General features: G+C 37.4%; 2 protein-coding genes and 1 long non-coding RNA gene across 5 annotated transcripts; 2 read left to right on the top strand and 1 right to left on the bottom strand.

Moving 5' to 3' along the window:
- Positions 1 to 261: 261 nt before the first annotated feature.
- LOC132916404 (uncharacterized) lies at positions 262 to 9723 on the top strand. Of its 2 annotated transcripts, none has more exons than XM_060976378.1 (5): positions 262 to 422; positions 7659 to 7731; positions 7846 to 8007; positions 8149 to 8302; positions 8530 to 9723. In XM_060976378.1, exons 2-5 carry the CDS (start codon positions 7660 to 7662, stop codon positions 8643 to 8645), a joined length of 504 nt encoding a protein of 167 aa, XP_060832361.1. In that variant the 5' UTR covers positions 262 to 422; position 7659; the 3' UTR covers positions 8646 to 9723. The 2 variants fall into 2 exon arrangements, with proteins under 2 accessions (XP_060832361.1, XP_060832363.1); XM_060976380.1 differs by lacking the exon at positions 262 to 422 and adding an exon at positions 2436 to 2439.
- On the bottom strand, positions 9245 to 11509 carry LOC132916395 (uncharacterized). Of its 2 annotated transcripts, XM_060976359.1 has the most exons (6): positions 11316 to 11509; positions 11015 to 11113; positions 10790 to 10939; positions 10410 to 10705; positions 10196 to 10325; positions 9245 to 10109 (listed from the first exon to the last, which is right to left on the bottom strand). In XM_060976359.1, exons 1-6 carry the CDS (start codon positions 11410 to 11412, stop codon positions 9862 to 9864), a joined length of 1020 nt encoding a protein of 339 aa, XP_060832342.1. In that variant the 5' UTR covers positions 11413 to 11509; the 3' UTR covers positions 9245 to 9861. The 2 variants fall into 2 exon arrangements, with proteins under 2 accessions (XP_060832342.1, XP_060832341.1); XM_060976358.1 differs by having other exon boundaries at positions 10790 to 11113.
- LOC132916413 (uncharacterized) lies at positions 10060 to 12436 on the top strand. The gene is made up of 2 exons (XR_009660091.1): positions 10060 to 10143; positions 11509 to 12436. It is a non-coding gene; the product is annotated as an uncharacterized LOC132916413 (long non-coding RNA).
- The last annotated feature ends 1868 nt before the right edge of the window (positions 12437 to 14304 follow it).

Raw genomic sequence — 14304 nt, 5'->3', positions numbered from 1 at the left:
GCAGCTTCGATTCGCGATTCTTCGCTCGCTACGTTCTACCTACGTTTGTCATTTCCGTGGAAAGAAAAGAAAAAAACCGCACGTGACGGCGATCGGTTGGCACGGAGCGAAGCGAAGAGGAGAGAAGCCGATCGGCGATCAGCCGCGGCGCGATGTTGTGTTGGTTAGCCACCGGTGTAGATGTAGGTATACGCGTCGTAGGTGTACAACTTCGCGGTCTGCCGCGACGGCGCGCGTACTGTTCTTGGCACAGTTTCTGACCATCTCCTATTGCGAGCGGACCGCGCTGGACCTAAGCGTAATTTCGTTGCGCCTCGCGGCACCCAACTTTCTTCCTCACTCGCCCCGACGTACCTTTCTTCCGGTCTTCCTTTCGGAACTCGCGCGTTCGATCCTCTCGAGAGAACAGCGATTTTTCAAAAGTGAGTAAATCGAACGAACGTTTCGTTCTTTTTTTTTTTTTAAACGAGAGACTCAGTGAAAATTCGTTTGCGATCGGCGTCTTTCATAACGTCGCGATGTTCGCACGTTGACGACGTATAGAAAGCAGGAAGAAGGAGAATGCAAATGTATAGAGAGGAAGAAGACACGTAACGAGAGACGAGAGAGAAGTGAAGGTGAAAAGTTTGGGTTGATTTCGATCTTTTTGGTGAACGGAAGTTGAAGTTCGAGGAGATGATTCCGGATAAAAGTGATCACGCACGAAGCCCTCTTTAGCGTCGTAGATTTCAGTTAGGTTCTTCTCGTCCTGTGAGTGAGTAATACGAGAAGATTTGTAAATGTGTGAAAGGGTTTGAAAGCGACAGTTGCGGGGGAAGAAAGTAGGAAGCTGAGGATCGTAGGTGGCGGAAAATGACGTACCGAGCGCGAGTAGTTTTTAGTCGATGTTTGATAACCTCGAGTGGTAATTAAAAGCGCTTGAAGCGGTGTAATACTTTTAACAAACGTAACTCGATCCTGACCTACCACCGGGTTATTTACATCCTTGGAAAACAATTTGTTATAATAATCGTTTCGCTACTTATTTCTCCTTTTCGCTCGATAATTTCTTTCTTTCTTAATATATTACTGAAAAGTTTATATTTCTTAATTTCTCATTTCCTTCTCTTCTTGTGGTTTCTTCTTTCTATATATAATAACTTATACTTATTAACGAACAAATTCTTTTTCCTTTGAAATAAATAAATAAGTGAACGAATGACAATGGACGATTATAAAATCAAAAGAAATACAACGTTCAGATTTCAAGGTTGTAACGTTTTACGACGCACACTCGATAATTTTTGCTATCGTTGTAGAAACGTGTTTTTAAATTTCGTAAAAATTATTTACAGAGGAACAGTTGGTTAGCTCGTAAAAATTCCACCAAAAACTCGAACGAAGGACGGACAAGCTCGTACGATAAACGAAAACTATCCATCACCGTGGTAATTGACGATAATCGCGACGAATTGTATAATCGGCCAAGTGAGCGATTTCTTCAATTTGTTCGTACGATGAAAATGTATGGCGAATACGCGAGCTGTCGCGACAAAAATTGTTACGGGCCTGTGTTTAGCATATACCGCGAAACATGTGCAAATAACGCACAAAATTCTTCTCGCCTTAGGAAAAGGCACGACTCTTCGTCGAGATAGCAAATCTCCACGGTAAACACACCCGGTAAACTTTCGAATTTTTTCATTTTCATATCACCTGTGTTTTCAACTGTAAGGTACATTGTAATCTTGTGATTCACGATGTAATCGTGTGAATCACTCAAAACAGGTGTTAAGACAGCGTTGAACAATTGAACGAGTTCCCTCTACCTTCCGCAATGCACGAACAGATCGCAAAGATTCATTTTCGAACGAATGAAACAGTATTTTCGTTCCAAAAATATCCACAACATAAAAACGTAGCTCCAAAACGTATTAATATAAGAGCAAAGAGAAATTAGTGTTTTTTCCTTCTTTTTTTTTTTGTTTTTTCTTAAATATCGTAATCTCGTCTTGATCTAAGTTTCATCGTCAGCAAGCAAACGTTTTGATTCTACTGGACAAAACGAAAGGTCTGCAAAAGACAAGTAACGCTCGGATTACTGAAATCGAGACGAACATCCTGAATGCAGCATCGTCCGGTTCAAACGTATCTCTGTTCTCTCTATTCTCGGGAAAAGCTTGTTTTTATAAAACCATTTACAGTATTGTCGTACGAGTTCCTTCGCGTTATCGCCGTCGAGACAGACATAGTCTGTATAGTTTATCTACATCGGGGTATAGTCGCCACTGGCTGTTACTAAGATCTCTGAAAATTTTCCTCATTATCGACCAACTCGTCTAATTATCGAAGAATAAGTTGCAAAAAATCACGTGAACTTTGATAACTGAAATAATCCAAACTACGCGAATGTCACGTCGTTGTTTTCGATACTCCCGCGTATTTAACATTCTTTCAAAACAGAAACGTTTCATAACGCGATTCGCTCGCGGCCTTCCTTTTTGTCGTGTTTTATATTCTTCGTTTATCCGATTTGTATTTTCTTTTTCTTTTCGTTAATCCGAGAGTACATTAAACTTCGTACTTTCCAATAATATAATATTAAATAATATTGACGTTAGCGCTATCAATTTATAATAATGTTTCCATAAATACACGTTACATACGTCTAATACTGTAGTTACTGCTAAATAACTATAATTGAAATGGTGTAATGAAAATAAATAAGCATGTATAATTACGTTTCCATCTCAATAAAATCATTTCAACAATGCAGAACAAAATATCCAAAATCCATTCAGTGGATTTGTCGAATCTACTGCTGATATTATTTTATTAAATCCTATGTTAACGATATTGAACCTTGATTTTATCGATATACGTAGTTCTTAACTCGACAAGTTAATTAATAACGAAGAATAAGCTTAAAATAATAGCGTAGCGTCTCTATCCTCGCTACACTTACAACCCTTCTATCCACTTGCATTTCTATTTTCTTATCTACTCTGATCGTCCGAGACTATCAACGAAAATAAAGACCCAAGCAAAGGAAGGAAAAGGAACTCGGTCCTGAGTCAGAGAAGCTTGAAAAAATAAACATATTGGTGAAACACGAGGGAAAAAATAGAGTGGCTTAACGGAGGTCTGAAACAAACGGAGGAGTGATTCGCGAATGGACCGCGAAAATCGTAGGCAAGAAGCAGGATGATGGTAGCGGCGGCGAGCGAAAAGTAAAAGGAGGCCAATAGTAGCGTTCGCGACTGTGAACCATGAAAACACATATGCGAAGTGCGCAGCAACTTGTCGAACTATGCAGACGTGCGTTATGAATATGCGAATAGTACAGATCTTCGTGAACTACTTTGTGAAGCTCTTAACCTGTTGATCGACGAAGACAGAGCCAACTTGTCGTTCGAATTGCCAATTTCTCAAAAGAATTAATTTTGTTGACATTTCTCCCGTGGCCTTTATTCGCATTTATTACCACTAAAAATGACGTAACTGAAATCGATGTGTTTTTATCGATCGCGTTCATTCTTGGTGGAAGGATGCGGTTAAGCGAAGAATTCGGTTCGATCGAAATCGAGTAACGAAGAATTTAGTAACGACGCGTGAGAAGGAAACGTTTCTGTTCTTCTCGTGACTAAAGAAATTAGAACGCAACATCGATCATGGAAGGTAATCATTTTTCTTGCTTCCTTGGCGAACGCGGAAGACGATTGCGAAGGAATCGACACGCGACACACGATATCGGTATTCCGCGAACGACGTTGCACCTGACTTGGAGGCCGCGGTGGATGCTGCACGCATAAAGCACCTTTGATAAACATCTGAATGTTAAATTCTAACGACAACTTTCAAATGCGAATCGCCGTCGTCACGTCCATTGTGTAACGTTCCAATGCGTGGGTTTTAAACGCCTACATAATAAACTTTTTGCCATTGTATTTCTATGTATCGCGATTTTTCCATCGCGAAGAAGCCGCGAATAAAAAGTTGGCGTGATATCGATCCTTTGATATCCGTTTCACGGAAGGACAGCGCCCTGGTCGAAGAAAAGGAAGCTTCGCTAAGTAACTGGTGCGCCCTTTCCACGCTTTCGATTAATGGTTGTATCTGGGTCAAGAATAATTGAGTAGGCGCTGCGTAAACACGCGTATCAAGTGGTTTTCTATTTCTTTTCGGTCGATTAGCACGCGTGCTCTGCCTAAATTTAACGGGGATCCCACTCGTTCCACACCACCGCAATTTGTCTTCTGTTCGTTCAACGTGATCAGCATTAGGTACGCTTTGGTAGATAACTGAAAAATATTTCTTCCATATGCCACTCTTTTATACTTTCGAAATTAATAGGAAGTTAATCGACGTAACCTCTGAACGGCTCAATTGCGAAAAGCAATTCCAAGAATTTGCTTAATATTGTTCTCGTTGTTATCTCTATTTATAAACTGTATCTTTTTCACCTACGACCTCCTTTCGTGTCTCCGATTTATAAAGTGAATTTCCGTAACGCGCCCATTGTTTTAATACACTTTCTGTATTTTGGCAAAATTTCTGACGCGACTCTTACACGCTTCAAATTCAGAGCAACGCGGTGCCGCCGCTTGACTCGGCAAACCTCGACTTAACACGGCGATCTTAAAACATTCTTTCTTAATTAAATATCAAAGACACCGGATACCGGTGAGCTACATTTCCTAAATCGTACTTGAAAGGAAACGTTGTAACCCGCCTTCGTATCCACGAGCGAACGCCTTCTCGTTGAAAACAGTCTCTCGAGGCCGAGCGTGATCTCTCTCGCTCGATGATGCAACCGTGTTTTTTTGCAAGGAATACGACGAACAGACCGACAAAGTCACTCGATGCAAGCGTCAGAATTCGCGATTTAATCTTCCGTAATCGTTTCCTTCTGCATTTCCTTCGCCAAACGAACTTGTAATAGCATGGATGTAATTAAAAGCGATAAACGAGGTCGAGGTATCGGGTCGCGATGAGGTAATAAGTAACAAGCATAATAGCGATTTTACCACAGTTTTGCTTTTTTCACAGAATGCTCGGTTCACCTCACGCGACCTTATTTCGTGTGTCATCGCTGTTTATAGACTGTGCGCATAGTTGCGTGCAAATGTTATTATTCCGCTAACGAATTTACGCGTTGGCGTTTCTTCCAATCGTTCTCTGTTTTTATTCTTTACGATCTACGTACACGATAAAACGGAAAATTACGACACGTTTCGATCGAATCTTTATCGACGATTTGCACTTTCAGCTTGGCGAGAAAATTAAGAGAACAGCTTCTTCGTTGAAAGTTTCGTCCAAGCTACGTCGGATAACGCGTAATCGCTGTCTTAATCGTTCAACTTATTCGAACAAACTTATACAACAATAGAATAAACGTAACGAGCTAATTCGATGCTGCTGTCAACGCGTGACCGCAGTCACGTTACACGTAGAAGTATTAAAATTTCATTTGAAATTTGTCACTTTTTTATACGATGGTAAAATGTACAATTGCTAAGTTAAAGCAAATAAAATGAAACGAACTGGAAGAAGCGTGAAATTATGTTATTACGCGTTATAAAAGGCCTAAGACTTTGAACACCACGCCAAGTTCCATTCAGGTCGAGGTCTTCTTTAATCGTGCCTTCGCGTAGTAACGTTATGAAATTAGCAAAAAATGGAATTGATCGAAATAGCGGCTGAAAGACTCGTATAATTCATCTATTTATCTATTCTGCTGATAACGTTCCTTCTATCGAGCCGTCCTTATAGCTATTTTCGAGATCGAATTAACTCATGGTTCTCTGTTCCATCGTTCCTGAGACGCGTCCTAGGAATCGTCGATGGAGGAATCGATCGCAGAGACGGTCAGGTCGTGTTCCGTTTCGTTTAATGGTCGAATAAATCACGGATTCGTGCGTTCTGAAATAGAGACAGAAGCGGAGCGAGCGAGGAATCGAACGGTGGCCAATGTCAACCGACTGGTTCTTCATAGACGACGTGTTTCCTTTTTGCACGAGGTGAACCAGAGGAAATACGGTAACAAGGGATCGAGAATCGTTTCCTTATGGGGCCCGACAGACCTCGACGATGCTTCGTGTTCGCCATGACCGCCACGGTCGCTCGTATGACTCGTATCGACCGATCTCACGGCGATCTCCTTTTCCTGTCTCTTCGACTTCTTTTCTTGCTCTTTTAAACGATACCGAGCGCCGTTTGTTAATTACGATTCATCGATGTCGCATCTTCTTAGTTAAAAAAGAAACGTAACGATAAACCGAGTGGTTCTGTCCATGTCAATACGAATTTAACGAACGAAATTTTCCCAATATTTTCCACACTGACGCTTAATCTTTTCCCCTCAGAAAAAAAAAATTAATTTCATTTCCAAAGAAACGCGAATGGAGCTAAAGAAATACAGAAAGAACAGAATTCAAAGATATTGGTAATTTATTTGATCGGGGTAGTTCTGAAGAAGTTTCCTATGGTCTGGCGGCCGGATACGACAGCCTGGTGGAATAACAAACGCGGAAAGAAAGGTCAGCACCGGATAGGCCGAAAAGACGAACCGGCAAACAAGCGAAAATAGATCTGGCCACCTATGCCAATGACCCATATTCCCTCTATTCTCGGCGTGCCACGAATTAAACTTCGTCGTTTTAATGCCACATGTTAGAGATCGTGACCATCGTCGTTGCTGTTCTTCGTTTTCATCTCATTTCTATCGTTCTCCTTTCATTAAGTTCCGCCGCATAATCCTCTCGCTCTCTTCGCTTTTCTCTCACGTTGGCATCTCTTCGGAAAAGTGTGCAATACAGAAAAAGCATCAAAGCTTAATTATATCGAACGCTGGGTACGCTCGAGACAAGAATCAGCTACGACCCTACGTTTATTTATAATTCGCGATACATTTTGTACAACAATTCGCGTACGCTATGCATCGGCGTTTTGATAAAATCGTCGTCCTGCATTTTGACAATGCGACCAACTATCGAGTGTGCTCATTCACACGGGCGCAATATTTAGAAATTTCTACGTGACGCTCAGACTGAAATAAAAATGACTAAGGTGAAGTATAATACGGCGTCAAGTTCGACGTAATATCACAGATGTTAATGCGTTGGTCACGCCACGTGGATATGCAAACATTATAATTGATGCCGAACGGCGCGACTGTTCGCAGAATGGAAAATGAAACGTTCCGTGACATTTAATTCGATAAAAGCAGCTTGTACGAGGAACTTGAATCCTTGAGTCGTGATCCTCCAAATTTGTTACGTGACTCGATGCCGCGTGACTCAACGGCGGTTGATTGGAGAAAAACTTCGAAATTCTCATCTTTTACCATTCGGATCCATAATTTTTCTTCCGTTCCACGACTTTCGAATAAAATCTCATAATATTCAGCCACGTCGAAAGGACATAAGCGAAATATTAAAAGGCATCGACGAAGTGAAAATAAAAAAGCACTGAGACAACAAGAACGAGAAATTGGTTCATCAATCGGCTTTAAAAATACGCGAGCACCAGTCAGATTCTAATTCTACTCGTGATCTAAATTCTATCAGAGTGGTTGCCCGACATTTGAGGCAAACGACAGATCGATAGAATAATAATTAAGAACGCTCTCTGTCCTTTTGCTTTGCAAATATAGTTTAAATTGTTCTGCTCCTTTTCAGAATGCAACTCACGTCGTGTTGCGGATGTTACTCGTTAAAAACGGGAACATTGTTCACCGGAATATTGGGCATCGTAAGTACTTACCAAATTTCTAAAATTAGTAATTTCGTAATTCTATTTTGTAATTCTAATTGAAAGAAAAAGTCGTTTCTATATGGTTAAATCATTCGTTTCGTTGCTTCTTAGATTCTATCGATCATCTCGTTGATTATGATCTTTACTCTGAACGTCGAATGGAAGACGATACTGATCGACGTGCTGGACCAAAGCATCGTTAAAATCATTTTCGCGATAAACCTGTGCATGACAATTTTGATCTCGACACTGCTCATAGTTGGCGCTATCAAGGTAATCGTTTCTCCATCAATTCTACGAAAATCGTAAATCATATTTCATTTTTCTCAATGTCATTCTCTCGATGCTGTTTCGTTCGATATAATTAATTGTACGAGTCGAAAGCGAAAGGGTGAGAAAATCGTTTTATTATAGAAAAACACGTTTATGATGCTACCATGGGTAATTCTGGGCTTGATGTTAGCGGTCGGTCTGTTAGTGAGTGTCCTATACACATCCATAATGTTCTTCGTGAATCACGCGGCAATAAATGGAATTCTGTGGCTCGTCATTGGCCTTATAGCTGTCGGTGAGTAGCTAATGAATTATAAATACCTTTGCATTCTACAATCTTGACATTTATAATCCCTTTCAATGTTCTTTGGCATATTCAACGGTTACGAGAATATTTACGAAATGTTAAAAAACTCGTTATGTTAACGCCTCGAGCATTCTTTAAAAAACGTTATATCAACAACTTTTAACTTTCAGCTGCCCATTTATTTGAAATTGTAATGAATATTTAATATTTTTCAGTAATCTACGCCTATTTGTGGTTGGTAGTGTACAGTTACTTCCAGTATCTGAGATACGATAAGTTGAACAGCAGAATGGGACCATACGGAAGGCCGTACAATTATCGACGACCTTGAGGCGAAACGGTGATTTTATGAAAAAAAAAAGAAAAAAACAGCGAGAAGTCTCCTTTTCGTGAAAAAATTGTACCGTTCTTTCTTTCAAACGAGAAATTGATTTCGATCGCAGGAAAGAACGGTTTGATTGCTTCGGAAGGAGTTACTTAAAGTTCAATTAGCGTAATCGCACCAAAGCACGAGGCACCGCCTTTTTGTCGATAAAGAATTTATCGAAAACCACGCAATCGTGTTTATAAACCAAAACTAATCGTCAACAGTAGATTTAGAATATATTTATGACACCGAGATGTTCCCTCGAACGATAATAATCTTCTGCGTAGGAAATTGGAGGTTCTCAAGATGGTTCGCTGTATTTACGGGCTATATGCTTTACCTATATTATTCGTCTCTTTATTTTTTTTTATTCTTTTAAATAAAAGCAAAAAAGCAATAAAAAAAGATTTGCTTAGAAAGTACTCCGAGATTTTACTTTTTATAAAATAAAATTATTTTTACGTAAAATATTAAAATTCTCGGTGCATAGTATATTTACAATGGCACGTGAAAGTATTTCGATACTTAACACAGAAAATTATATCACGTGTGTTATGTGAAACTTTTTGAAGAACTGTGTCTCAAAATCTAATAAAAAATTCGCTTCAACGACTTATATGAGCCTTGAAAAATCGACTAATACGATCGAACATATCGAATATTGAAGAGAAAAGCGGACATCGATCGAGGGTGCAAGCTCGCGGGTTTCAAGAGAAATCGCGAGGGAGAGACACGTTTTCTGTTAGGAAACCGACACTGCCGGCTTGCCAGAACGCGATATCAAAAAGGCGAGGCTGATCCCCGCCGTGGACGAGAATAGATTCCATTTTCAAGGATGAAGAAAATGTTAAGCATATGCAAAAATATACGCGTTACCACACCGCGAGAACCAGTCTCTCCTACGCAAGGTTAACGACTGACTATTTATTTCCCCTGCTCCCACTTTTACTCTATTCTACTCGTCTTTCCATCGTATATAGAGATTCTAGCATATGTAACTATTGTTACGGACTATGAGAAATAAATTATTCTTTGTTTGTAACTTCTTCTTCCTCTTCCTTATCTCGTTATCTTCCTTTCCATCGTTTCCAGATTCTTCTTTGGTTCGTTACGCCTTTATCGATGCGCCGTATCCGCGTACGTGTTATGCAGGCGATCATTCGTCGGGCGGCTCGAGCGTTTACCATCGAGCGTTTTCCAGATTCTCGCGAACAAATAAAGAAAGCGTAGCAGCGGCTAGACCAGTAGCGTGGCTATCGCAACCAAAGTCCGTTTGCTTAGAGGTTCTTCGCGACACGCGTATCTCGTTACTGGCAAATTTATATCCAAATGAACTAAAACAGCCGCTGGGATGAGACCAACGCAGCACTAATCGTTCATAGTGCTTGCCAGTGAATTCCAGGAATCCTTCCATGCCGCATAGAACAACTTTCAAAATAAAGGAGGACGCGTTACTAAAAAAGTAGAACTAGACGAGAAAACAAAATTCGATATATATATATATTCCGTTTTACCTTGTTCCATCATTAAATCTGGCGTTTGATAAGGAAATCCAGCTGTTTCGATATCGATCAGATCTTCGAGGATCGCGGAACAGTAAGATAGTATTAATTCCGAAGATGGAAGACCTCGATCGCATTTCAACTAAAAGGAAACGAAATTCGATTAACTCGTAAGCTAAATCTATGTCAAAGCACATGAAAGAAAGGATATGGTAATGACACTGACTATCTTAGCAATTTGAACAATCAATAATCTATGAGTAAGAGGGTATCCTCTGCTAGATTCTCGATTTGCCAATATCTCCGCGCACAAATCAGGAATTCTATCGCTGGAATTCAATTTGTTCCGAACGATTTCGGCAAGACATCGATCGCTTTCTCCCTCCTTGGGCGGTCCTTGCATTATCAGTTTTCGTATGCCCCGATAATTTAATTTAAAATTGGTCTTGCCCTTTTTTAGAGCGCCATGACGCCATGATATTTCTTTCAGCCATAAAATTGGATAATTTATGCTTTCGTGCACTACAATTAAAAGACTTCAATTTTGTACACAATAAGAAAGTTTTTCAAGATGTGGTATCTTCTTTTTTAATATGGTATTCTTACGTAACTGGACGTCCTCGTTCTCTGGAATGACTTTATCTAACAAATCTCGTCGAGCAGAATCGCACGATCTTAAAATCGTCAGAAGAATGTTTCGATGTTTATCCACAAGATGACGCGCATTTTCATGCAAAAAGATAGCAATCGTGTTAGCTGTACGAAAGAATAACGGAAGCATTTTGTTTAAGGTTTTAGTACTCGTTAAACTCGTAGATTTCAAATCTTTACCTTCGACGATCGTTAGAGATAAGGTAACATCGGCATTCATTTGACGAGGCCTTTGGCGAATGTAATTGACTATCTTAGACAGAATGTCCAATTTTTCTCCTGCAATAACTGCAACTTTAGTTCTCTATAACCAAATATGTCTCTACTTATGAAGAAAAAGATTACAGTTGATTACAATTTCTAATTTCGACAGAAGATACAGAAATTATCACAATAACTATCACAAATAGATTCTTTGATAATGATACAATAATATTGATAAAGAAAAAAAGGTAGTCTTAAATCTTTCGTCTAATCTTACCAAAATCCTTAGAAAGAAAGTTTCCATAGCTGCAAAACGGGACGCCGCAGAAAAACAGAACCGCCCAAATACTAACGAATCTTCCAAGTGTTTCCATGTAGCTTACAATACCGAAGAAGCTGTATCTCGATTTTCCCAGGATTTTATAGCAACAGTCCCACCATGCACCCTATACGTCCATGCGACTTTACAGAAATTAAGATTAAACCAGTCCTCTTCATCACGTTCAGCGGAAATCCGGCCACTTTTCTTCATAAAGATCGAAGCGTCGAATCTCGAAGGACGAACTTCTGAATGAAATCGACTTCGAGAACGACTCGTGGGTGTTTAATTGATATTCGATAGAATGGAAGGAAATAAGAAGAACGAATAGTGGATTGTAGATCTTGTTTGGTACAAAATTGTAGCGTGGAAGATACTTAATTTGTTGGTAAAGATATTACAATATAAGGTAGCGATTTTCTACATCTTCACGTTTTGTGTGAGAATTCAGAAGCAGTCAGGGCGGAAGCTTCGAACACTTCCCTGCCTTCTTCTTGGTCTGTAATTCAAATAATAATATATTTCCATTATTGTACCGTTTACAAAAGCATTAAAATTAATTATGGTAACTTACGATTTGATATTGTATTTGACAAATTCTACCATCCGGATCATCTCGTATTAATTTAATCTGAATTTTGATGAAAATAACAGAACTGAGAAACTGATGATAAAAATTGTTTTGTAAAAATAGGGAAGAGATACGGAAAATAAATAGGGTAATATTTTACCAAAGTGGCATAATCTGTACCTCGAAGTTCTTTCCATTCGAGAAAGGATTTCAACTCTTGAACTACTGCTGGAAGAGTTGTGATTCTTCTCAGAACATATACGATATTATCGTATGCCATCATTTCTAATCTACTAAATAAATGAAAGAACAGGTTGAAACAATAAAAATAAAAATTTGTAGTTAATGATAAAAACTTGTCAATAATACAACCATAAAATTTATATTTAAAAATTCAAATTCATTCAAGTTCATAAATTTAAAGCTTGTAAGAAACCCTTCGTATTTATTTACACGTCTTAACAGTTATTTCCTGATAAAAAAACAAAAAAATGGTTTAGAAAAATAATTGTTCATCTATTTATTTGTTTAACTATGTTCAATACAATTGCTTATATTCAGTAAAAGATCTATAAGTACAATGAATGTTCGCAAATCATTCATAATGTGAATTTTAACTAAGCAATTGTATAATGTAACGCAATACAATCTCTCCAATGCATATTCAAAGAATACTTATAAATAGATAAAATACTTAATATACCTAACCTAATACTCAACCTAACTGCATTCTTCATCGTGAAAATATATATATGAACATGTAAAAAAAGAACTATATATATCGAGAGAGAATTAAAATCATATCAATGCATATATTCAACAGCCTTTTACAATCATTTAAATTTTCCGAATAAACTACCAACATATTTTCAAATATTTCTTATAATGTATTAATAGCAAAAATATACATATATTTTCCCAATAATTTATATAGATTGTTTTAATAATTAAATATATAATAGCTAAAATCCTAAAGAATTTGATTACTTACTATACTATCTGCAGCTATTTGATCACATTTACCTTAATCATATCTTAATAATGAATTTTGTATGTCAATCTCAGATATATCAGTCAATAAAAAACATGTAACAAAACTAAAAGTTACGAGTCTTGACAATATAAACAGACGAATATATAATAATTATGTGTAAAACACATTGTAATAAATAAGTACGCATTAAAAATTGTTATATGATGATATAGATTTTATAACAGTAATTATTAATTTAAACATATAATTTACGTTCCAATGAGTGATTGTGAAAACCTATATAGTACTCTCTTTACAATATGATACATAAATACCTGAAAATATTAATTAATATCAGTCAAAAATTTTTTTAGCCTATACAATTCCAATGCAGAATAGTAACGCATAATAACGCATAATAATCAGAAACTACAACAGAAATAAATAAAAATATCAACAATATATACCCTTTCATCCTTGAATTTCTTGTCATATGAAAAATACTTTTCTTGTTATCTCCTAAGAGCATTTAAAACTCTATTTAACAATATAATCTAGAAGTGATCTATAAATAACTTAAATCCTTAATCACAAATGATTGTGTAGTTCAGGATTAACGTCAAATTCAAGTGCTAATTGAAGTCTGTAATCTATTGCAATCAGTACAATAATTATAAGCATCGGTAAACGATATCTTGACTGCCAAGTAAATCTCAGCATGAACATTATGGCACCATGAAGTATGCCACCAGTTCCAAAAAAAGCCTCTGATGCCATTGTTTCCTTAATAGTAGAGATCATACAAAAATCAATATTTTTTGTAATCAATGTTCCTTCCCAATTATTTGTTGCGAATGAAGTTAAAGTTATGATCTCAAAATGCTGTTTCCATATTCCAATCCAACCTGTACAAAATCATACACGATTAAAATTATTTCAAATTACAATAATATCTATGTAATTATAATTATAAATAATATTTATTAAAAACAAGTTAACAATTGTCACAAAAAATGTATTTTAAAATATTACCTATTACCTCTTAAGAGAAAGTTAACCTCCAAAACAGAATAATTATTTACGTTGCCGTAATAATTAACAACCTTAGTTTAAAAATAGTAATTTCTAGCAAATTATATGGAATTCGCTATTTTCGAACATTTTCTCCAAGAATTATTTACGTTCCGTAGAGGTTAAAATCTTGTGATACACTAGTGTTCAACAGGCAATACATTTAAGGCTTTCATTGATTATTGATGTACTTGTTGAAACTTTGTACTTCATTTATCTGCATTCTTTCAAAGATAAAATAACACATTGGTTGCACAATTTTTGTAAAAATGCAAGTTTGACAGATATGTATTTATAGCGTAAATTGCGATTCATTTACAACATCGATACGC

This window comes from Bombus pascuorum, chromosome 2 (genome assembly GCF_905332965.1).
Source record: "Bombus pascuorum chromosome 2, iyBomPasc1.1, whole genome shotgun sequence".
In the NCBI taxonomy this organism is placed as follows: Eukaryota; Metazoa; Arthropoda; class Insecta; order Hymenoptera; family Apidae; genus Bombus; species Bombus pascuorum.
The sequence above is the reverse complement of the archived record's forward strand: the minus strand, read 5'-3'. Positions and strand labels throughout refer to the sequence as shown.